Here is a 25,919-nt window from a genome sequence, read left to right on the forward strand (position 1 = left end):
GCATGTTTTGGGCACAGTAGGAAAGAGTGAAAAAGCAGTATTGTAGAGAAGTCTTTAAGCAGAGACCTGTGGGAGTCAGGATTAAAGTATGGGGAGTGTCTGACCAGGACAGACAGTGTCTCTGCTACTGTAGATGGAAGTAAATACCATGTGTCTCTGTTAGTCAACTGCTTGGGCCATAGAGATGTGTTTGAGTATATTCTGCTGAGTCAACTTCTCTGAAAGATTTCTGCCCCCCTGTGGTACTTGAGGGTATCTACTCTTAAATAATTGTTTTCTTTAGAGACATCTAAATATTTAGAATAGCTGGTTCTGTTCTTCAGAAAAGTGGCTAGGTTGTTTATCTTTGTTGGGGCATTTATATTTTTAATAAAAATTTGGATTTTTTTGTAGGACATTTATAGAACAAGGATAAGTGTTAAGAGTAAAATCTAAAAATTGCTTATATTCTGTAACGGTGATTATCTGGATATCATCACTGTTAATATTTTGGTATGTAAGCCTTAAGGTACTTTAAAAAATCAGAAAAATTAATTACCAGTAGTCATTGAGACCAACTGAGGACATCTTCAAAAGCATATGTTGTGTTCTGTATACACAGAATTGTATTGGTTCGGTCCCATTACTTAAGTATTCTTAATTCTGTTATTCTAGTGATTAATAGGTATAAAAAGTGTTCTGAATGTAAATATTTGAATTAGAGAAAATCCACACAAAATTTAAGGAGTAAAGAAAGATTATCAGAAAGTACTCCCTAATATTTGATGCATTTTTTTTCCTTAAGGGTATATTTGGCCAAGGTCCTATGGTTTGCCTGGGAACTTAGTGCTAGAATTTTACAGAGTTTCAAATAATGTATAGTAGTTTAGTTTAGTAGTGTTGACAAGGGAGGGAAGGCCTTTCTTGGATCAGCCTCTACAAAGGCAATAAGGGTCAGAATGTTTGGAGAACTGAAGCAGATGATTATGGCTGAATCTATAATGATAGTTGGGCAAGAAAGGAGATAAGGCCATAAAGCTATGCAGAGGGCCTTGGACACCAGGCCAAGGAGTTCAGGTGGGTAATGTGGCATCACTAAAGATTTTTAAGTGGAAAAGTGACATACAGTTTGTATTTTAGAGAGATCGTGCTTATGGACTATAGAGTATGGATCAGAAAGGGCAGCGAGGAATGCTAATTAAGAGGCTCATGTTGTAGCTTATGTGAGAAGTCATGAGGTCCCAAACCAAGTCATTGACAGGCATAAAGAAGAGCACAACTGGGAAAGCCTTAGGAAGTAGGCTTATTTAGACATGTGGAGGGAGGAAGAGTACAAAGATGACTTCAAGATTTCTGACTTCTGATGATTGGGTGAAAAAAGATAATGTCATTCATCAAGATACAGCATATAGGATAAGTACCGTGAATTCTGCTTTTGGACGTATTAAGTTTGAGATGCCTATTTAGATTATGTAGTTGGCTATTGAAAACACAGCTTTGGAATTTGAGATGGGCTTATGCTAGCGGAAAGACAGGACACATGAATGCTTGTGAGCAAGAGAACATGAGAGCAGGCAATTTGGGAATCATATGTAAGCAATAGCTGAAATTAGGGGGTGAACTGAAGTACTCAAAACTGAGGTGGAGATAGGGACAAGGTGGCTAATCTTGGGGAACACCACAAGAAATGTGACAGAGATAGGCAGAGAACCATGAGGGAGTGGCTGTGTGAGACCCAAGAAAGAATTTTCAAAAGAAGACATCGAAGTATATAATGCTGGCAGTCAAATAAGATCAGGAAGAAGCATCCATCATCAATGCTGTTAGGAGGTTGTGGGTGACCTTAGTACCCAGAGGTTCCCTAAAAAGAGGTGTCTGGGAGTATAATTGCAGAGTTGAAAAATGAGAAAATGGCAATAATAGTGAACATGGGCTAGTCTTTCAAGAAGTTTGGAAGGAGCAGAAAGAGCAAAGGTCTTAGCTAGAAAAAATATAAATAAATAGGAGTTACTTCTTTGAGGAAACTTTTTTCATCATTTGTTAAGCATTGGCAACAAGGTTTCCCCAATATCCAGTCCATTGATGGAAGAGGGCAAGAAGCACCTTTGGGGCCTGAGAAGGGAGAGTGAGAATAGAAACAGGGTTCCTGGTGGAGGTGATGCTGCTGGTAGTAACAGCTGACATTTATTGAATGTATTTCATGTGCCACATGCAGAATTTAAATAGTTTGCCAAGGATTTTATAGCTATTATGTAGAAAATATGAATTTGAACCTAATCTGGAACCAGTGTCCTTTCACTAGATAGTAAGAAGCAGATGTAAAGGGCATTCGATACCAGAGACCCATGTCCATCTCATCTCTACCCTGCCTCTGCTGAGAAAATTCAGTCCTCAGTTGGCTCCTGGCTTCCAGATGCCCACTATGATAAGTGTCAGAAACATGCTTCCTTGTTCCCCTTTCCACTAGTAACTACCCCTTGTGGTTTCCTTCAAGAGTTTTTCTTAGCTTATTTGAGGTTTTCTAAAAGGATTTTTTTATTGCTGAAAATTAGGAAATAAACATGCATTTAAAAGACTCAGTATGCTTATGGAAAGGTGAAGTCACTCTTATGTGACAATAACAGTCCTTAGGTATTCAAAAGGCTAGTGTCAGAGGAAAAGCAAATTCTGGCTGTTATGAAGGTTTAATTCCTGAAGCAAGACTGGGCTTCTCAGATGGAAGGAAGCAAGGTCGGACTTCTAACATGGCTCCTCTGAGAGAGGAGAGAGAAGAAATGGGCAGTGTCTGAAGACTCCATTCAAGGAAGCTAGTGCCATGGCATGGGATGGCAGCAGGAGTGAATGAAAGAAGCCCAGGGGGTTTACACCTGACTCTACCACATCCCTTTGCTCTTTTTTTCTGAGTCCAAAGTTCCAGGTAGAGGCATTGGGCACCGCTACTGAGTTTCTGTGAATACGAGGCCTCAAAGTTGGATAGTTTAGGTGTAGCTCTCTCTATCTCCCATGTTTTTAAAAACTGATGTTTATATTCTTTCTTTGGCTTTACAGTTATCCATATGAAAGATCCTTAGTATAAATGATAATTTCATTGAACATGCAGTTTTAAGAATAAGGAAAATAATTTATAAAGAATTTCTAAATCTGAAAAGGGTTCCAAAGTCAAATGTTTACAATGACAGATTTTTTCTTTATTACTCAGTTTTGGTTTCTCCAAACCATTCTTGCTTTTCTGATTTGGGCTATTCAAGCTTTGATTTTGTTTATTTCTAGCCTCAAATTCAGGGTATCTGTTTCTGTAGTAATTTCTGCCCTTGTTGCTTGTCATCATATGGTTGCATATATAGCATTCAATCTATTTGAGGAAATTATATATCTATCTACTTAAGGAGTTAGGAATTATATATATATACAAATACACATGAAATATGAACTATATGACTGGGATCATATTTATTTATTCTGAATTTCCTAAATTGCTTAGACTGGTAAAAAAGAAAGCACTCTAGGTATTATTAAGTAAATGGTAGATGGAAAATATGGAGAACAGTAAGGAACCATACCTCTATTAACCCTTTTTAAATAAAAAGCAAGATGCATATTAATTTATATCATCCATTTTAGTTCCTATTCAAGTTAGCCATGTGTAAACTAAATGAGCACTTCTGTAACAATAACTGGAAATAAGGGGCTGCTGTTCATTTCTAAGTGTATTTCCTTTTCTGTGGTAATTGTATGTGCTACTGTTTTCACAGTTCAGAGAAGGTAGACACTACCTTTCAGTAGTAAAGCATCTTCATATGTCAGCAGACATGTATATTTAATGATAGTACTATTTGGAAATAAATATTAAATAAGGTTAAATCCCCAGACATGAAAAGTTTTACCAGCATGTTTTCATCTGTGTGTAACGTTTTCTCCATATAAGTATACCTTCACATCTGTTTAAAACAAACAAACAAACAAACAAACAAACAAAAACTCCCTCTGTCAGAGAGCACCTATTGATTACCTAGTGAAATAATCACATAGGAGTTCACAGGGTTGTCTCTTGGGCCTTTTTTAAAAAAAACAAAACAAAACACATGCACTTTGACTTAGAGGAGTGAGTTTAATACCTCACTATTAAATTATACAACTATTTGTTAGAGTACAGGGAGCAAGGTAGCATATTAGAAAAGCATGTACTTAAGAGACAAAACTCTCTTAGCCAAATGGGTGATCTTGGCTATGTTACCTAGCCTGACAGAGCCTAAGATACACAGTGCCATGTATAAAGTGGGGAAACAATACCTACCTCATGGGACATTTGGGAGGATTACATGGGATAATGAATATTGAAGTGCCTGACATGTAATAGGTGGCCAATAAATATTGGCATCTGTCTCCTTTCTTCAGTTCACCCTGTTACTGGCTTCCAGGCCTCATCCTGACTTTATTTCCAACTTTCTGATTGTTTTTCAAGATTTATTAATTTATTTTACACTTCTAAAATTCTATAACTTCTCACCTCCTGGTCAGTTTTCTTACCTGAACATTGTCTATTCTATCTGAAGATAAGCTGAAGAACCAGATAAATTTTGTTAGATATTCACACAAAAACTTTATTAAAGGTGATTAGCATATTCTATATATTTCACATACTTTTTAAAAAAAGGTTCTATTCACTTTGTAAACCACTATGAAGATATGGTTTTAGTGCTATATATAGTTTAACCTTGTCATTTAAACCAATCTATTTTTTTAAATTTTTTCATTAATTTTTTTAATGGTGACGTTGGTTAACGAAATCCAGTAAGTTTCAGGTATACAATTCAATGGTAAGGCATATATATATATATATATTGCTCTGTGTGTTCACCGCACATAGTTAGATTTCTTTCTGTCACCACATATTTGACCCCTTATACCCCATCTACCTTCCCCTTCCCCCTACCCTCTGGTACCACTAGTCTATAGTCCTTGTCCATGAGTCTCTGTTAGTTTGTCCTATTCACTTGTTGTTTTTCTGTTTGTTTGTCCTGTTCATTTGTTGTTTTTAGGTTTATATCTCACATATAAGTGTTATCATGTGATTTTCAACTTTTTCTGTCTGGCTTATTTCGCTAAGCATGATCTTCTGGAGGTCCATCCATGTTGTCACAAATGGCAGTGTTTCATCGCTTCCTATGGCTGAATAATATTCCATTGTATATATGTACCACAGCTTCTTTAGCTAATCATTGATCGTTGGACATGGACACTTCAGTTGATTCCATGTCCTAGCCACTGTGAATAATGCTGCTATGAACATCGGTGTGCAAATATCTTTTCGGATATATGCTTTTAAGTCTTTGGGGTAAATACCCAGTAGAAGAATTGCTGGATCATATGGTAGGTCAATTCTTAGTTTATTGAGGAATCTCCATACTGTTTTCCATAGTGGCTGTACCAATTTGCAGTCCCACCAGCAGTGTATTTGAGGGTTCCTTTTTCTCTGCATCCTCTCCAACATTTGTTATGTGTCCTGTTGATAATAGCTATTCTAACAGGTGTGAGATGATATCTCATTGTGGTTTTGATTTGCATTTCCCTAATAACTAGTGATGTTGAACATCTTTTCATATATTTGTTGGCTATTTGTATGTCCTCTAGGGAGAAGTGTCTGTTCAGATCCTCTGCCCATTTTTTGATTGGATCATTTGTTTTTTTGTTACTATTGAGTCGTATGAGTTCTTTGTATATTTGGATATTAGGCCCTTATTGGAAGTGTTACTTGCAAATATATTTTCCCATTCGGATGGTTGTCTCTTTACCTTGTTGATGGTTTCTTTTAGTGAGCAGAAGCTTTTTAGTTTCATGTAGTCCCATTCATTTATTTTTGCTTTTACTTCCTTTGCCTTTGAGGTCGAATTTATAAAATCCTCTTTAAGTCCAAGGTCCTTGAGTTTTGTTCCTATGTTTTCTGCTATGCATTTTATTGTTTCAGGTCTTATATTCAGGTCCTTAATCCATTTTGAGTTAATTTCGGTGTGTGATGATAGTCAACAGTCTAGTTTCATTCTTTTGCAGCTGGCTTTCCAGTTTTTCCAGCATCACTTATTGAAGAGTCTTTCCTTTCTCCACTGTACATTTTTGGTGTTTTTGTCGAAAATTATTTGCCCATATAAATATGGGTTTACTTCTGAACTCTTGATTCTGTTCCGCTGGTCCGTGTGTCTGTTTTTCTGCCAATACCATGCCGTTTTGATTACTGTCACTTTGTAGTATAATTTGAAGTCGGGCATATCGATGCCTCCAGTCTCGTTCTTTTTTCTCAGGATGGCTTTGGCAATTCAGGGTCTTTTGTGCTTCCATGCAAATCTGACTTTTTTTTGTTCTATTTCTTTAAAAAATGCCGATGGAATTTTGATGGGGATTGCATTAAATCTGTATAATGCTTTAGGTAACATGTTCGTTTTATGTTGATTCTTCCAATCCAAGAATGTGGAATACCTTTTCATTTCTTTCTATCTTCTTCGATTTCTCTTAATATGGTCTTGTAGTTTTCATTATATAAGTCCTTCACATGTTTCGTTAGATTTATTCCTGGGTATTTTATTCTTTTTGTTGCAATTGCAAAAGGAATTATTTTTTCCACTTCTTTTTCTGGCACTTCATTATTAGAGTATAGGAACGCTATGGATTTTTGACTTTGATTTTGTATCCTGAAACTTTACTGTATTTGCTTATTGTTTCCAGTACTGTTCTTGTGGAGTCTTTAGGGTTTTCTATATAGAGAATCATGTCATCCACAAATAGTGACAATTCGACTTCTTCGTTTCCTATTTAGGTGCCTTTTATATCTTTCTCTTGCCTGATTGCACTTGCTAGGACTTCCAATGTTATATTGAATAGCAATGATGATAATGGACAGCCTTGCCTTGTTCCTGATCTTAGAGGGAAGGTTTTTAGTTTTTCGCCATGAAGTATAAAAAAATAGATTTGTTTTATACTTAATGGTGAAAAACATCTATTTTTTATTTGAAATAGCTAAATACTGCATAAAGATTCAGCATGGTGTATATAATATGATTGCTCTTTGATGGAGAGATAATAAATACATATAATGTATACAGTTTAATTTTTATGTTTAGTATACTGAATGATTACTTTTTCCTCTTTAGTTAAATTAGTTTTAAAAATATTTTGTTCTAGGTGCCAGGGATATGGCTATAAACAAAACTGAGTCTTTGCCTTTTAAACCTTGCTTTATAAAGTGGAAAATTTTTTTCATACATAATATTTTTATAATACATTTTTCTTAACCTTTCTCATACATATGTGTATACCATGCATCAAGGAGTTTTTATTGTAATTGAGTATATTTTAGGGGAATATTTGAAGCTATAGTTCAAATATTTGTTTTTCAAGATTTATTAATTTCAAGTGCCAAAAATTTTCAATTGAATATTGATTTTATTACATTTGCCATGTTCCACAATGTTACTATTTTGCTACAACTTATTGTATATAGAATATACTCATTTTTAAAATTATTTTTTAATTTAGTTTCAAGTATATAGTACATTGGTTAGATGTCTATATAGTCCTGAAAACGATCCCCCCAAATGCTCCCTCCCTCCCCTGGCCCTCCACCTAGCCAGTGTATTAATGCTAACTGCATTTCCTTATGCTGTGCTCCCCAACCCTGTAACCATCTGTCAGCTCCTAATTTGTACTTCTTTAGCCCTTCAACCCATTCTCTCAGCCTCCCAACCCCGCCTCCCCTCTGTCCGACACTGTATTGTCCACTATATTTGTGAATCTGTTTTTGATTAGTTTGTTCTTTTTGTTCCTTAGATTATGCATATAAGTGAAATCATATAGTGTTTATCTTTCTCTGTCTGACTTAAATACCTTTTAGGTCCACCAAAGCAATATTTTTTTCTATCCTCTTCCTTTTCATATATAGGGGTCTTGTATTTTTATCCTTTCAGCCACTCTATCTTTTGGTTGGAGCACTTAAGTCTTTTCCATTTAAGGTACTTATTGATAGGAATATAGTTGTTGCCATTCTTTATTCCTATTTTTGGTACATGTTTTTTCTTCTTAAAGGAGTCCCTGCAACATTTCCTGTAATACTGGCTTGGTGGTGATGAAACTCCTTTAGCTTATTTTTGTCTGGGAAGCTCTTTATCTGTCCTTCAACTCTAAATGATAGCTTTGCTGGATAAATTATTCTTGGCTGTAGATCCTGGGCCTTCATCCAGTCAAATATTTTTTGCCAAGTCCTTCTGTCCTGTATAGTTTCTTTTGAGAAATCAGCTGCCAGTCTTATGGGTTTTCTGTTAAATGTAATTATTTGTTTTTCTCTTGCTGCTTTTAATATTCTTTCTTTGTATTTAACCTTTGGCATTTTAATGATGATGTGTCTTGGTGTGGGCCTCTTTGGATCCCTGATTTTTGGAATTCTCTGAGCTTCCTAGGTTTTATGTCCATTTCCTTCACAAGGTTAGGGAAGTTTTCCATCATTATTTCTTCAAACAGCTGTTCAACATCTTGATTTTCTTCAGATATGCCAATCAGACGCATATTTGGACCCTTAATAGTGTCCCATATCCTTCTTAAATTATTTTTATAGTCTTGGCATCTTTTTTCTTGCCATTCTGATTGAGTGTTCTGATTGGCTTTCCTGTCCTCAAATAGGGCATTTGACCCTCTTCCTTATCCACTTTGTTTATTTCTTTGTTTATTCCATTTAATATACTTCTCATCTCAGATAATGTGTTCTTCATTTCATACTGGTTCCCTTTTGTAATTTCCATTTCCATTTTTGTTTTTTATCTCTTTGTTGAAGTTCTCATTGAATTTAACCAAAAGTCCATTGAGCATCTTTATAACCAATGTTTTGAACTCTGCATCTGTTAGATTACTTGACTCCATTATATTTGGATCTGTGTTCTGTTCTGTCATATGTTTTCTGCTTCTTTGTCTTCCCATTTTGGCTGCCTTTCTGTGTCTGTTTCTATGTACTAAGCAAAGCTCCTAAGTCTCCCAGTCTTATTAGTGTGGATTTGTGAAGTAGGTGGCCAGTGGCACAGTCCTGAGAGGGGTTCAGCTGCAAGTCAAATTTAGCCCAAGCCTCTGCCCCTCTAGGGCCACCTGTTAAGATTCAGCAAGCAATCCACAGATGCTGTGCTTATAGTTGCCTCAAAAGGCCATGCCAGAAACCGAGGCCAGCTGCCTCCACCAATGTGAGTCTCAGCAAGGAGCACCTGACTCGCTGAGGATACACCTGGATGTGGCTTGGGTGGAGCCACGAGTTGGGGGAGGTGGGGTTTCAGGGGATCCTCTGGGTGGAGCGACTTCTGTTATCCAGTTTGATGACGTCAAGGCTATGGCGGCGCTGGTCCCGCGCACTGGTAGTCGGGTAGGGCTCAACAGGGAACAATGGATACCGCCGGCACTTCTGTACCCAGAAAATCTCACCTTGGCTCTCACTCCGACAATATCTCCCTGTAAGTCCCTGGTGCCCCTGGGTGCAGCGGAATCGGCACTGGTGCTCAGAGCAAGCAGGTCCCTCACCGCGAAAATCCGCTCACGGTTGCGGCCCCTTTAAGAGGCGTCTGCCGCTGCCGCAGCCTCCATCTCACTCTGCTGCTGGAAGCCGGGCAACCCCATGTCCTTGCCCTGTCCTACCGTCTGCTGTTGCAGCATATTTTCTTGGATTTCTCCGTAGTTGTATGGCTTGTTCCTCTAGATTCCAGGCGATTTTTCCTTGCTGCTGCTCCTTGTTTCCGTCACAACTTTGATTTGGTCGCCAGAGAGATGAACAGAGCCTCTGTCATCTACGCCATTTTTTCCCCCTGTACTCATTTTGTAGGTATAACATTGACTTGCAAGTTGAAAATATTTTTCATTAATTTAGTAAATATTTTTTAAGGACCTTCTATACTCCTAGGTTCTGTCTTAAACCAACCTGGCTCAAGAATTTAAACTCAGACCCAGAGCCGAGTCTCTTCTTTTCTTCATGTCATGTATTCAGAGGTAGGGACCACAACTCTGGAGTTAAAGAGCTTGGTCAAGAGAATGAAGATTTATTTGGATTTAGTAACTAGGAAGGGGTCATTAGTGACCTTAGAAATAATTTTTTAAAAATATGTTTTGGAGAAGAAATGGTTATTGCAGGGGGCTCAGGAAACACAGAATAATAAGGAAATTGAAGTATCAGGTATAGGTGATTCTTGGTATTTTGGTAGTAAGTAGAAGGAGGCTTGAAAATATACCAGAAACTAGGGGATAGAACTTCAAAATAAGGGATGTGTGAGGGTTATAAGAGAGCAAGGAGTTGAAGATCAAGTGATTAAATATCATGAAAAGAGGAGATAATTGAAACCATAATGTCTCAGAGGAACCATAGAAGATAGTTATTAGGACATAAGTAAAATGGGATTGGACTTAGAAGAGTAGAGCTAAAACTCTTCATTTGATACAAGAGGAAGAGATGAGAATAAATGAAAATAAAACTGTTTTAAGGTGGAGAAATGGAATGATTATGGTCACTCTGGAAAGATAGCCTTTAATCTTCTCATACAGTTAGAGAGTTAGATCATTTGCTAAATGGAATAAGGTGAGAGGGAGATGGAAGCATACTTGGAAATCAGTTAGCTGTAGCAGTGACAGTCCAATTGAAGGTAAGGTGGATTTTATAGTGGTCAATAATATCCTAATGTTCTATAGCAGGAGCTGGCAAACTACATCCCAAGCGCCACATCTAGCCCATGTAGCCTGTGAGCTAAGAATGGTTTTTATATTCATAAAGAGTTTAAAAAGACAAGCAAACAATATGTGACAGAGACCATATGTGGCTTTTGAAGCCTGAAATATTTACTGTCTGGCCTCTTACATAAAGAGATTGCTGATCCTTGTTCTATATAGCTCAGGAGCAGAGAAAACAAATGCAAGTGTGATTTAGAGGTGAGAGCTGACATGCTGGATATGATCAAAGATCAAGGGGTGATAAAATAAGACTCATTAGAGGGGTGTTGGTGAAGGTGGACCAGTTGGGTGCAGGTTGATAGTAAAGTAAAGCCAGAAGAAAGCTAATAGATTGAATTGAAATGGAGAGGGCTTGTAGCTAGATTTCATAATGAGAATAAAAAGCATGGTCATTTGATATAAAGCAAGGATGACAGGTAAAGAAGTCAGAGGTAGAGAAAGGGGGCATGGTTGGTTATCCTGGAGATAGAAGAGTTCCAGAAATTATGCTAAGTATAACCATTTTAATGAGGAGCTGAAATCAATGATGAGGTCAGTCAGGATGATGAAGTATCAGAAGTACAGTGGTCAAATTCCTACAGATGATGACAGGGAGACTGTGTAAGAAGAAATAATGTGAATGAGGTTACTGGAGTTATTGAAGAAAGTGGAAGTGAGCAAAGAGAATGAGAGATGATGGCGAAGAGGTAAGAAGAGACTGGTGTGTAAGGAGGGAATTAGTGTCAGTAAGAGGGGAAAGTGATGATGGTGGTTCTGCATTTGCCCTGGCAGCTGAAAGAAGGCCGTTCCCTCCTCTTGGCATGGTAGGTGATAGCAGGTAGATAAAAAGGCTGCAGGGATGATGTATTTTCTGTTGAAGGTCAGATTTACACAGTCTTGAGAGGAGTATGAGAGGAGCAAAGAAGTAGTTTGGTTTCCAGTTGTAAAATTAAGTCCTCAAAATAAAAGTAGTTGATTTTTGCATAGATGTATAAGTATATTAGTTATACAGCTCTTCCTGTAAAGAATATTTATTTGACATTAGTATTAAAATGTATTTTTTGTAATTAAATTTTAAGGGATTAATACTAAAAATATCTCTGTTTAACTATGAACATAAACTAAAGTAACCTGGCAGATAACCGTCATTTGAAATATTCAAAGTGTCTGGATCGGACTACCAAGTAACTAGTAGATACCAGTCACTTGGGCGTGATATTGGTCCTCTCATGATAACATTAATGTAGAGTCCATATCGTAGTATATGAAGCTTTGTTATTAGACATACATATAAGAACATAGTGTGCCTTAGCCATTAAAAATCAAGTGCAGGAGATTACCCTGGCCTCTGAAAATTGAAGCAGGAGCTGTTGGTTCATGCTTTATGTTTTTCTAAATTGATGAGCAAAATGATTCCTGTATATGACTTAATTGGATAGTATTTTCTGAAAGAAAAACTTTTCTGTTCTAAGGACTAAAAATATGAGAAGCAGACAAAAGGTAAATTGCTAGAAATTTTCACTGAGCTGAGTTTGAAGTTACTGGCTCCTCTTATAAAAGCCTCTTTATTTTTTTTCTAGAGAATTAGATTATTTCCTGATAATCAGAAATCTTAAATAACCTAAAACTTCATTTTAAATGATAGTTTTATTTTAAGTGGTTTTTAGTGAATAACTTTTGGAATGTTTTTAAAGAATGAGTTAAATGTATTTTGAGATACATTTTTAATAATTAATATAACACCTTAATTATGTCATTTACTTCAATTTTATTTTTGTATTTTGTTTTTTTCCTTCAGTTTCCGTTACAAAGAATACAGCAAAAACACAGTCTTCCTCTTCCAAAGCAAGCCAGGAGTCAATGCAGACATCACAGAAAACTGCTGTAGTATTACCAACAAAGAAATCAGGTCGTGCTAAATCAGCCAAGAAGGGAGCTTCAGCTAAAACTCCCGCATCAAGGAAGAAAGGCCCAACTGCAGGAAGAAAGGTTAGTTCATCTCCTACTAATTTGTATTATAAGTATCTGTGATGCCTTATAACATAAAGTTTAAGATTTGCTAAGAGTATGATGAGGCCTTTTCAGAATGTAACGAGTATATAAGGCTCTTTAAGGCCTACATAGCTATTGAGGTCGGTATTCTTTTCTTGGGTAAACTTAAAACTTTTGTATAGTTTTCGACCTCTTCAGAACTACATTGAAAGTACTGCATGGGTATATTTATGTTCAGGCCAGTTTATTTTAAACTTTAAATAGTATACTTTAGAAATGAGTTTTACTGTACATAAATTATATCTCAAACTGGGGGGAGGCAAGTGAATCAATGTGATAAATTCAGTGATGCTAGAATCACATCCTTCTTAACTGACTCCCTCAAAGAAAACAATTCTAAAACCTGGAAATAATAGAAAAAGCAACTACCTGAAGATACTGGAGAGTGAATGGAAGCAGACAGGCTCTGGTGGTGGGGAGTACACACAGGAGGAGGAGTGTTAAACAAAGTCCTTTCTCTAGCAAAAATAACCTTCAAGAGTGAAGATAAACTAAAGAAATTTTTCAGATAAAAGCAGACTAAGAGAATTCATCTGTAGCAGATAAGTACTATAAGAAATGCTGAAGGAAGTTTATCTCTAGGTAAATGCAAGTGATTTTCTTTTTGACTTTTTTCTTTCTTAATTTCTTTATGATAATGTGACTGTTTAAAACAATAAGTATAATATAGTCTTGTGGGGTTTATAACATACACAGATATACATAAAGCAATTTTAGTATAAAGTCTTGGATTGGGGGACATGGATTTGTATCACTGCAAGATTTCAGCATTTTACATGAAGTAGTACAGTAATTAATTAACTTTATGCGGATTGTACATTGTAATCCCCAGGGCATATTGTAAAAACACAAATGCAAAGGAATATAGCTAAAAAGCCAATGGGAAAATTAAAATGGAATTCTAAGGCATATTTGAGTAATCGGGGAATGAAAAGACGGGAAAGGAGGAACAGAGGAACAAAACAGAGGAGGCAAATAGAAAACAGCAGACCCAGACTCAAACATATTAATAATTACTTTAAAAGTTAGTAGACTAAACTCTCCAATTAAAAGCTTATCCAGATGAATTTTTAAAAAGAGCAAAATATATCCTGTCTACAAGAGGTACACTCGAAATAAAAAGACATAGAGTCTTATTGGATCTATTAAAACTGAATTAAATTTCAGTAGTATTACCTTGAACATTTTTGAGTTCAGCCATTTGATAACAATAGAAATGCATTTCTGTTTTATTTCAGCTGTTAGCAGTATAGAATAAAATGACAATACCATTTTTATTTTAAAATACTTCTTATACTGATATTTTAATTTTAAAAACTGTTCAAAATTTATAAACAAAATCAAAAGTCAATAAAACTATATTCTAAATATAAAATCATAAATATTGAAAAAAACAAATAAGCAAATTATTCTAATGTAAATCATTAGCAGGTGAACTTTTTCAAATTAAAAATAAATTACATAAAATTAAGAAAAGTTAAGAAATTTAAAAGGAAATAATATTTAAATGCATTTAAAAAATTAAAATTTATCAAGGATATCATTGATGCATATGTTTAATGCATATTTTTCAGCTGCTGAAAGTCTTTTTGATTAGTTGGTATAATGGTGAAAATAGAAGATAACTCCAAAAAGTTTCTCTTAGCTCCTTTATTTTCAAATAATTCCAGTGTTAATTTGACAGTTTGGAAGAGATCTTTTTGAAAATATTGTTTATATGGTGGTGGGGATGGGCAAGGGACAGATGCTATAATTTTCTGGATACTACACTAGTTTTTGTTTCAAGGGAAGCATTTCAATTCACCTTCATCTTCTCCAGCTTCATTATTTCATCATGAAAAGAAAGATTCTCATGCAGTTACCTGTATCCCTGTTTCAGTATTGCCACATCATAGTTTAGTTAGATAGTCTTTGAACTAGAGTAAGGGTTGTTTTTGCAATAGACTCTTTCCTTTGTCAGCTGTTCCCTTAAAGGATTCTAGAAGTATAGAAACACGTTTTCCAAATAGATATACCTTTATTTATCATATTAATGCAAACATACTATTTTGGTATGTCTTAAGTCAGAGGATTCAGATTTTTTAAATAAAGAACAAGAAGTATCAACACAATAATTATAATTTAATACTTAAAAATTAACATGATTTACTAGAATGCTGTGAATACAAATGAGTTATTAATTGAAACACAGAAAAATCAAACAACATTGAATGTTAACCTCTATTTTTTCCCTCCTTTGTCCCTGCTTTTTAAATATTCTCTGTTATTACCTTTTCTAGGCACAAGAGCCCCTTCTCTGACATTGGAGCGCTATGTTTGAAGGTAGCTCCAAGAAAAGGCCAAGAGTTGATATAAAATAAACACTAGTGATATTTAACAATGACCAGAAGACATTTGGTTCTCATATACAATAGGCATGATTTTGTATGCAAGCCAGTTGTAATTTTGTCAAAATCATCATACGTTATATGGAGAAATACAGAGTAGATGGCCTAAAAACCAGATGAGTGACTGCTTTCTAAAGACAAACTCCGTCCTCTGCCTTGTTAAAGTCCTTCACCCCCATTTGATGTATTGCTGGATTAGATTTACAGACATTTCTTTAGCAGTGTGAAAAATTTGTCTTATAGGACACCTCAAAAAATAAAACAATTTTTACAGAGTGAACTATTTTATTTTGGCTAAGGTGTATCAGTTGGAGCAGGGGTAGCACTGGGAATCCCAGCTTCTTGATCTCTTCCTCTCCTACTTGACCAGATCATTGCTCACTCTGAGGAGCATAGTTCGGAAAGTATTGCAGTTTGTGATACACATGCACACACGCACACACAGGAGTTTCCAACCCTGAGGACTTCTGACAACTGATCATTTGTGAACCATTGCTGCTGATAATCAGACCTTACTGAGGAATTTTTAAAAGGATAATGTATATATTTTTTGTTAATTTGCTTGTTTGTTTGTTTACAGGAAAAATGTATTCCTGTTATGTGTTCCACTTCTACAGCTTCTATAAAGACGCTGATCAGAGGCCGTGGTGCTGGATATAAGGATCCCTTTTCTGGCACATCTAAAATAGTGATGTCTACAGGTAAATTAGTATTTTTAAAAGCATATAAAATTACTAATCTTTTATTCTGTGTTATTTTCAATGTCTTTGATGTCCTGGAAGTAAAATCAAGAGGAAAAAAGATGATCATAAACATTTCTGTTAGTATTTTTCATTTTAAAAGTATTTCGAAATTTTGGTGGTTCATTTTGATTTTTAAGGAAAAACAGTCTGTTTAAATACATGAGTCACTTGAAATTTCAATACTCTTAAAGTTTTTTATCCACCTCAGTAAGATTTCTAGAATTTACATCATCAAATCTATTTTTGTTTTCCCTTTCTCTCATTTCCCAATTTATCTTTTTTGTCTTGTATGTATTTTTAAAGCTACCTCAAACTTTTTTTAAAATTAAGTTTATTGGGATAACATTAGTTAATACAATCATATAATTTTCAGGTGTACATTATCATTTGACATCTATATATTCTATTGTGTATTCACCACCCAAAGTCCAGGTTCCTTCAGCTACCATATATTTGATCCCCTTTACCTACTTCACCCTCCCGCTACCTCCCTATATTTGATCCCCTTTACCCCTGCTACTTCCCACTTCCTCCCTCACCCCACTAGTAACCACTAGTCTATAGTCCATGTCCATGACTCTCTGTTTGTTTGTCCTGCTCATTTGTTGCTTTTAGGTTTATATCTCACATATAAGTGATATCATGTGATTTTCAACTTTTTCTGTCTGGCTTATTTCGCTTAGCGTGATTATCTTGAGTTCTATCCATGTTGTCACAAATGGCAGTATTTCATCTGTTCTTATGGCTGAGTAATATTCCATTGTATATATGTACCACAGCTTTTTCAGCCAATCACCTGTTGTAGGACACTTCGATTGCTTCCATGTCCTGGCCACTGTGAATAATGCTGCTATGAATATTGGTGTGCAAATATCTTTATAGATATGAGTTTTAAAGTCTTTGGGGTAAATACCCAGTAGAGAGATTGCTGAATCATATGGTAGGTCAATTCTTAGTTTATTGAGGAACCTCCATACTGTTTTCCATAGTAGCTGTACCAATTTGCAGTCCCACCAGCAGTGTATGAGGGTTCCTTTTCCTCCGCATCCTCTCCAACATTTGTTATTGCTTGCCCTGTTGATTATAGCTATTCTAACAGGTGCGAGATGATATCTCATTGTGGTTTTGATTTTCAATTCCCTAATAGCTAGCGATGTTGAGCATCTTTTCATATATTTGTTGGCTATTTGTATGTCCTCTAGGGAGAAGTGTCTGTTCAGATCCTCTGCCCATTTTTTGATTGGATCATTTGTTTTTTTGTTACTATTGAGTCGTATGAGTTCTTTGTATATTTGGATATTAGGCCCTTATTGGAAGTGTTACTTGCAAATATATTTTCCCATTCGGATGGTTGTCTCTTTACCTTGTTGATGGTTTCTTTTAGTGAGCAGAAGCTTTTTAGTTTCATGTAGTCCCATTCATTTATTTTTGCTTTTACTTCCCTTGCCTTTGAGGTCAAATTCATAAAATCCTCTTTAAGTCCAAGGTCCTTGAGTTTTGTTCCTAAGTTTTCTTCTATGCATTTTATTGTTGCAGGTCTTATTCAGGTCCTTAATCCATTTTGAGTTAATTTCGGTGTGTGATGATAGTTAACAGTCTAGTTTTATTCTTTTGCAGCTGGCTTTCCAGTTTTTCCAGCATCATTTATTGAAGGGTCTTTCCTTTCTCCACTGTACATTTTTGGTGTTTTTGTCGAAAATTATTTGCCCATATAAATATGGGTTTACTTCTGAACTCTCGATTCTGTTCCACTTGTCCGTGTGTCTGTTTTTCTGCCAATATCATACCGTATTCATTACTGTCACTTTGTAGTATAATTTGAAGTCGGGCAGAGTGATGCCTCCAGCCTCGTTCTTTTTTCTCAGGATGGCTTTGGCAATTTAGGGTCTTTTGTGCTTCCATGCAAATCTGATGAACTTTGTTCTATTTCTTTAAAATCTTCTGATGAGATTTTGATGGGGATTGCATTAAATCTGTATAATGCTTTAGGTAATACGGTCATTTTAACTATGTTGCTTCTTCCAATCCAAGAACACGGAATATCTTTCCATTTCTTTGTATCTTCTTCAATTTCTTTTAATAGGGTTTTGTAGTTTTCATTATAAGTCCTTCACATGTTTTGTTAGATTTATTCCTGGGTATTTTATTCTTTTGCAATTGCAAAAGGAATTATTTTTTCCACTTCTTTTTCTGATGCTTCACTATTAGAGTATAGGAACGCTATGGATTTTTGAACATTGATTTTGTATCCAGAGATTTTATTGCATTTGCTTATTGTTTCTAGTAGTGTTCCTGTGGAGTCTTTAGGGTTTTCTATGTAGAGAATCATGTCATCCACAAATAGTGACAGTTTGACATCTTCGTTTCCTATTTAGATGCCTTTTATATCTTTCTCTTGTCTGATTGCACTCACTAGGACCTCCAATGTTATACTGAATAAGAGTGGCGATAGTGGACAGCCTTGCCTTCTTCCTGATCTTAGAGGGAAGGATTTTAGTTTTTCACCATTAAGTATAATGTTGGCTGAGGGCTTGTCATATTGGACTTTATTATGTTAAAATCCTTTCCTTCTATACCGATTTTGTTAAGTGTTTTATCATAAATGGGTGTTGTATCTTGTCAAAGACTTTTTCTGCATCTATTGATATGATCATATGATTCTTATTTTTTAATTTGTTTATGTGGTGTATCACATTAATTGATTTGCATGTCGAACCATCCCTGTGCCTCTGAGATGAAGCCCACTTGATGGTGGTGTATAATCTTTTTAATATGTTGCTGTATTCAGTTCGCTAGTATCTTATTTAGGATTTTTGCGTCTGTATTTATGAGAGATATTGGTCTGTAGTTTTCCGTTTTTGAGTTATCTTTACCAGGTTTTGGTATCAGGGTAATATTGGCCTTATAGATGAGTTGGGAAATATTATCTCCTCTTTGATTTTTTGGAAGAGTTCGAGGAGAATAGGCATTAAATCTTCTTTGAATGTTTGTTAGAATTCACTGTTGAAGCCATCTGGTTCTGGACTTTTACTTTTGGGTAGGTTTTTGATGATCGTTTCAATTTCCATACTGCTGATCGATCTATTTAGATTTTCCAGATCTTCTTGATTCATTCTAGGAAGGTTGTATTTTTCTAAGTACTAGTCCATTTCTTCTAGGTTATTAAATTTGGTGTTATATACTTTTTCATAGTATTCTTGTATGATCCTTTGTATTTCTGCGGTGTCTGTTGTAATTTCCCCTCTTTCATCCCTGATTTTGTTTATTTGTGTCCTTTCTCTTTTTTTCTTTAGTGAGTCTAGCCAGGAGTTTGTCAATTTTATTAACCTTCTCAAAGAACCAGCTTTTTGTTGCATTTTTTAAATTTATTTGTTTGTTTGTTTTTAATTTCATTTATTTCTGCTCTAATTTTGATTCTTTCCTTCTGCTGACTTTAGGTTTCATTTGTTTTTCCTTTTCCAGTGCTCCCAATCAGGGAGCACTCCGTTTAGTTCTGTTAGTAATTGCTTTTACACTTTCACCTTTTAAGGTGAAGTGTTAGGTTTATTTGGGCTTGTTCTTGTTTTTGAAGGTAGGCCTGTAATGATATGAACTTTCCTCTTATGTCCGTTTTGTCGTGTCCCAAAAGTTTTGATATGTCATACTAACATTATCATTCGTTTCTATGTATCTCTTGATCTCCCTTTTTATTTCTTCTCTGACCCTGTTCTTCAGTAGCATGTTGTTTAATCTCCATTTATTTGTGGTTCTTTCCACTTTCTTTTTACAGTTGATCTCTAGTTTCAGAGCATTATGTTCAGAGAATATGGTTGGTATGATTTCAACCCTCTTATATTTGTTGAGGCTATCTCTGTGTCCCAGTATGTTGTCGATTCTTGAGAATGTTCCATGTGCACTGGAGAAGAATGTATAAGCAGCTGTTTTGGGATGGAAAGCTCTGTAAATGTCAGTTATATCCAGTTGGACTAAAGTGTCATTTAAGAATGTTATTTCCTTGATTTTCTGTTTGGATGATCTGTCCATATCTGACAGTGGGGTATTTAGGTCCCCTACTGAGATGGTGTTTTGTATGTTTCTCCCTTTAGTTCTGTTAGTAATTGCTTTACATATTTCTGGGCTCCCTGATTGGGAGCATAGATATTAATAAGTGTTATGTCTTCTTGGTGCATGATTCCCTTTATCATTATGAAGTATCCCTCAGTATCTTTCTTTACCTTTTTCATTTTAAAGTCTGTTTTGTCTGATATTAGTACTGCTAGTCCCACTTTTTCTCTGAATGCCATTTGCTTGAAAATTCAACTTCTACCCTTTCACTTTGAGTCTATGTTTGTCTTTGGAGCTGAGATTTGTCTCCTGGAGGCAGCATATGATTGGGTTTTGTGTTTTGATCCATTCTGCCACTCAGCCTTTTTGGTGAGTTCAGTCCATTTACATTAGGATGATTATTGAAATATGAAGTCTTATAGCCATTTTATCTTTTACTTTCTGGTAGCTCGGTATTTCCATTGCTTCCTTGTCCTTGTGTTTCTGTTTTCTTTATTTTGGTTGGCTTTTGTGGGTTTTGCCTCTGGTTCTTCTTGTTTCATGTTATATTTTTGGTTCTGAATCTTGGGTGTGTGGTTACCATTACAAATATGAAAAGGATAGTTATATATATACAGTCTATTTTCTTCTGCACGTGCCTTATCTCCATTCCCTTTTGCGAATTTGGATCTTTGAATTCTCTCCTTTTCAGTCATTGTTATCTCAATTTGTCCCTATGTATGCTGAACGTTCATTGCTATCTTGTTATAACAATTCACTTCTTATTATTTAAACTATAATGCTCTGCTCTTACTAAGGGTTGCACTCCTCTGCTTCTATTTATCTGATAGTCACTTTACTCCTAATTATGTATTTTTGTTGTTATTTTGTTTTAGGTGAGCTGACCGCTTTCAGTATTTCCTATAGTGCAAGCCTCGTAGTGAATTTCCTCATTTTTTGTATGTCTGGAAAGGTCTTGATTTCTCCTTTATATCTAAAGGAGAGCTTAGCTGGATACATTATTCTAGGCTGGTAGTTTCTTTCACTTAATAGTTTAATTATTTGGTTCCTTTCCTTTCTGGCTTGTAAGGTCTGTGCTGAGAAGTCTGATGATAATCTAATGGGTTTCCCTTTACACGTTACCATTTTCTTCTTCCTGGCTGCCTTAAGAATTCTAGCTTTGTCATTGATTTTTGATAACTTTAATACAGTACGTCTTGGTGAAGGCCTTTTTGGGTTGAGATAATTGGGTGTTCTGTTGACTTCTTGAATTCCAAGCTCCAGCTCATTCTTTAACTTTGGGAAATTCTCGTCTGCTATTTGTCTGAAATTGCATTGTAGTCTCTGCTCCTTTTCCTCACCTTTGGTAATGCCCATTATTCTTATATTTCCTCTCTGGATGGTATCAGCTAGTTCTTGTATTTCTATTTCATTATTTTTCATTCTTTGGTTTCTGTCTTCTTCCTTCTGATTTATTTCTAGATTTCTGTCTTCGATATCACTGATCTTTTCCTCCATTTGGTCGACTCTATTTCCCAGGCTTGCTATTTCATTTTTCAACTCTTGCAGTGTGTTCTTCATCTCCAGAATATCTATTTTGTTCTTCTTGAGGGTTTCATACTCCTTGCTCTGCTCGTCTAGTTGTTTCTTCAATTCCTGAAATTGTTGCTATGATTCATTTTGGATCTCACTGAATTTTTTTAGAAGTACCATCCTGAATTCTCTGTCATTGAAGTCACATATTTCTTCTGTCTGTAAGCTTATTTTCTGGAGATTTTTTCTCCTTCTTTCTGAGATGCCTTGTCATCTTGGTTGTTCATGGTGTTTAATGGACTACTTCTCTGGGCATTAATGGAAGTTTATTCTGTTGTTTTTCCAGATAGAAGATTTATTAAATAAAGGTCTCACTTTAGCTTGCTGCAAAGAAGGCGCTCTTCTTTTGGTTTCCAGTAGGTGGCATCTAAGCCTCTTGGATCCCTAGCAGTTTCGGTAGTGTTTACTCAGACTTCCCTGGGGCTCCGCAGTGATGGGTCTTGGAGGGTATACGGGGAGGGGCCCTCCGGATTTGGGGTTGGAGGCTGCGGCTCATCCTCGGTTTTGTAACCTCTGCCAGCAAAAATCAACTGTTGTTCCTCTGTGGTCTCGCCCCACTTCTCTGCTTTCTGCCCTGAATTCTGGGCCCTCTGGTCGGCTGCGTACAAGACCCCACACTTCCAGGCAGAGTTGTTCAGGGAAGTCGCTGTGCCTTCACCCCTCCCGCTCCTCCTACAGGGAGCTCCAGCAGCTGCGAGAGGCAGCTTCTTTATTACTCCCAGTCCACCACCCAACACCTGGGTTCTGACCTATGGTAGCTCTTATGCACAGATCCCTCACTCAGACGTGCTGGTGTGTAGTTCGGGTGTTTTTTGTTGAGTTTTAGATGTTCAGCTTATTGTTCTTTCAAAGGAGTGATCTAGGGACGTCTCTCACTCCGCCATGTTTCTGCCAAATCCTCTCAAACTTTTTTATTGCCTTTTAAAATCTTTGCAGATCATTGCCTGTCAGGGGGCATGATGACTTTAAATTGTTCTTTGCTATGTGAACAGTATGAAATGACACAGACCCAGACTAATCAATTTCTTTTATTTGTCATCTCCTGCACATTTTATTTCTTTCCTATTTTTAAGAGCATGTTCTATTGTTTCCTCTCCTAGATCCTTAATTAGCTCCCTTATACTCTTCTGTTTCCTGGGCTTTTTACCCCAATTTTTCTTTCCTGACTAAAAATGAAATTTTAATTTTTTGAAATACAATCATCTAAAAAGTGATTATTGGAATATATCTCATTTTGTCAGTTTATTATTTCTGAGATATAGTCCATTAGCAGCAGAGACTAGCTAAATGAGTGTAATGTAAAAGAGATTAAAAAAAAAACATGGAAATCCTTGTTTAGCTTCATTTGTGTTCATTAGAACTTTGTCCATGCCATCAGCACTGCAGATGAAGTTTTTTATAGCTGTTTTATCTCTGTGACAGAGTGCATCCTTCCTCTAGCTGTTGCCACAAAGTTGAATTATATATTTCAACTTTGTGAAAGTGTGAGATTAATGATTTTTTATCGGGATCAATATAGAATATGTATATATGAAAATTTTTCAATATAAATTAAGTAATTGGGAATGGATAAAAATAATGTGTTTCTTGATTTAGGGAGACAATATATATTATATTTGATAATATACCCTCATATTGTTAACATTATATGTTGATTTGTATTTCTTGATCCTCAGTGAAAAAAAATTGTGAAAACTTGACATTTGTGTGATTATAGATGATTTGCTTCTAAATCACATACTTTTACTATACTAAGGAAAGCATTTATTTTATTTTTAAATTTTCTTCAGTGAACCTTGGCGTGTATATAAAGAACATGTTTATTTTTTAAAATTAATGAAAATTTCTCATTAGAATTTTTCATTAGAATTTGCTGTGACATATGTCCTAAGTTAGTTGATTACTTTAGAAATTATAATAAAGGGGCAATGTTGGCAATCTAAAATTCAATCCAAAAAGGAGTGTACTAACATGACCAGTTTTGAAAGAAAATTACAGTTAAAAGGTGAAAATATTCATCTATCTTTATATCATTTTATATAATGTGGGAATGTGCGAAGAATTGTTTTGTGATGCTACTAAAACTCTTATAGTTTTTATTATCAGTTTGGGCAAAATTCTAGAAAATTGAATATTTGGATTATTTCTATTTAGGTTTAATATCTTTACACAAATGTAAAAATATATTTACATGCATATTTTTAGGTAGAAGAAATGATAATTGGTATAAACTATATTTAGGTTCTCTTTGAATGAAGTGTGCCTAGTGGGATATAGTAACTATGTAGTGTTTATGTTCCTTTTAACCAATTTCGTTGTTTGTTATATCTGTGTACATATTTTTTTCCTCAAGTCTGTGTTTATATAAACAAATATGGAAATGTTGGCCCTTACCTGGATCAGAAGAAAATCGAGCAGCTGCCTGACCACTATGGCCCGGGCCCCGTGAATGTGGTGCTCCGGCGGACTGTGCAGGCCTGTGTGGATTGTGCCATTGACAGTAAGACCGTTTTTGGATTCCTTAAGCCAGATGATCGTGGAGGAGAAGTGATAACTGGTATGTTCATCTAATCCTTTATTCAGCTTTCTTTTCCAAATTTGATTTTAGGTTCAGAGAAGGCAGACGTTTTATGATGTATAGATTCTTTTATAATATTTCTAGTCTATTAGCCATTTATAATATTGGAATTTTTATTATATTGATAGAATATTTATAATAATTTTATGTTTATAGAATTTTAACCCATCTTGGAAAGTTTAACTTTACTTTCAAAATAAATGATGTTAGAGTAATACTGTAAATTGAGGTAAAGAGTACAGATTTTTTTTCCCTTTTATATGCTGTATTAAGCTCACTATAGACACAGAGTACATTGGTTGATAATATATTTTAATTTTTTTAGAAAACAGACTGATAGATAAGCTCTAAATAAAAATTTGACTCAAGAAGTGATTAAGAGATAATTAACAGCTTTCATGATTTTGTGATCAGATACTACAACATTTGTACCCATGTAATGTTTGGAATAGTAGAAAATGTTATAGACTAGTGGGTTTCTATTGTTTATTTTATGAATGTTTTTAAATGATAATGCTTTTACAAATACAGGCTATTATGTTCTCTGTATCTGAGTTTGTTTCTGTTTTGTTTATTTTGTTCTTTATATTCTACATGTAAATGAAATCATATGGCATTTGTCTTTCTCTGGCTGACTTACTAAGCTATTGTGTTTTAATGAAAGGAACTTTTTAAATTTAGGATTATCCTTTATAAATAACAAAAAACAAGTTAGAGTTATATTACATTTCCTAAATTGATGGCTTTTTTGTTGATATTGTAGTTCTCATCTTTCTATGATATAACTCTGACATCTTTTTTCTCCCAATAGCCTTCTTTGATGGGGAAACTCATTCTGTGCACCTCCCTCCAGTGAACAGTGCATCATTTGCCCTTCGCTTTCTTGAGACCTTTTGCCACACCCTGCATTCTGATAACCTTTTGAGTAGCCAGCCTTTTAGCGCTTTCAGAGGTAATACTCATAGTACTGCAGAGCATGATCAAAGTCAGTCAGGTAAGAGAAAATATAAAATTTTATACTATGCTTCTATTTTATATTACATTTCATATTAAGTTGAGAATCCTGTGTAATTCAGTTTTTCCTTCAAAGTAAACATTTTAGCCACAATGGTAATTAGACATATATATGTATGTATATAATATACAGTTGTTTTTGTTCATTCAAAGTGGGAAAGTAATTTCTTGTATTCATAATGAACTTTAGAATCAAAACCTGAAAGATTTCATTGGGATTTGATTTTCATGTTTAGCATCTTTTCATGTGCTTATTGGCTACTTGTGTCTTTGGAGAACTATCTAGTCAAACCCTTTGCCCATTTTTAATTGGGTTCTTTGTCTTTTTATTATATATAAATATAACATTTATATATATGTATATATTATATATTTATACTTGTATATAAATATCATATATAAAAATTGTTTGTATATTCTGGATAAAAGTTTTATATCTCATACAGTTTGCATATATTTTCTCGCATTCTGTAGGTTGTCTTTTCACTTTCTTGATGGTGTCCTTTGAAGCACAAAAGTGTTTAATTATGATGAAGTCTGATTTATCTATTTTTTCTTTTGTTTCTTGTACTTTTGTTGCCATATCTAAGGAAATATTGCTTTAATATAAGTTCACTAAGATTTGCTCCTATGTTTTCTCCTAAGAATTTTATAGTTTTAGCTATTATGTTTAGGCCATTGATCTAATTGGAATTAATTTTCGTTTTTGTTTTGACACAACGTTTACTTTATACAGTTAGTTGAAAGTACTTTTACTTGTATGTGACTTTATAAATTATCAGTACAGTCCCCTTATCCATGGTTTCATTTACCCATGGTCAGCTGTGGTCCAAA

The 25,919-nt window shown here is 35.1% G+C and overlaps 1 protein-coding gene across 1 annotated transcript in view; it reads left to right on the forward strand.

The window, feature by feature from the left end:
- The window catches only part of SCML2 (Scm polycomb group protein like 2), a 64,721-nt gene that overhangs the window by 33,367 nt on the left and 5,435 nt on the right, over positions 1–25,919 (forward strand). Inside the window, exons 7-10 of the mRNA XM_039852256.1 lie at positions 12,494–12,684; positions 15,715–15,835; positions 23,847–24,050; positions 24,883–25,065. Coding sequence (XP_039708190.1) covers positions 12,494–12,684; positions 15,715–15,835; positions 23,847–24,050; positions 24,883–25,065 — 699 coding nt within the window. The remainder of the gene's footprint in view (positions 1–12,493; positions 12,685–15,714; positions 15,836–23,846; positions 24,051–24,882; positions 25,066–25,919) is intronic.

Source organism: Pteropus medius, unplaced genomic scaffold, assembly GCF_902729225.1.
Source record: "Pteropus medius unplaced genomic scaffold, Ma_sr-lr_union100, whole genome shotgun sequence".
Classification (NCBI taxonomy): Eukaryota; Metazoa; Chordata; class Mammalia; order Chiroptera; family Pteropodidae; genus Pteropus; species Pteropus medius.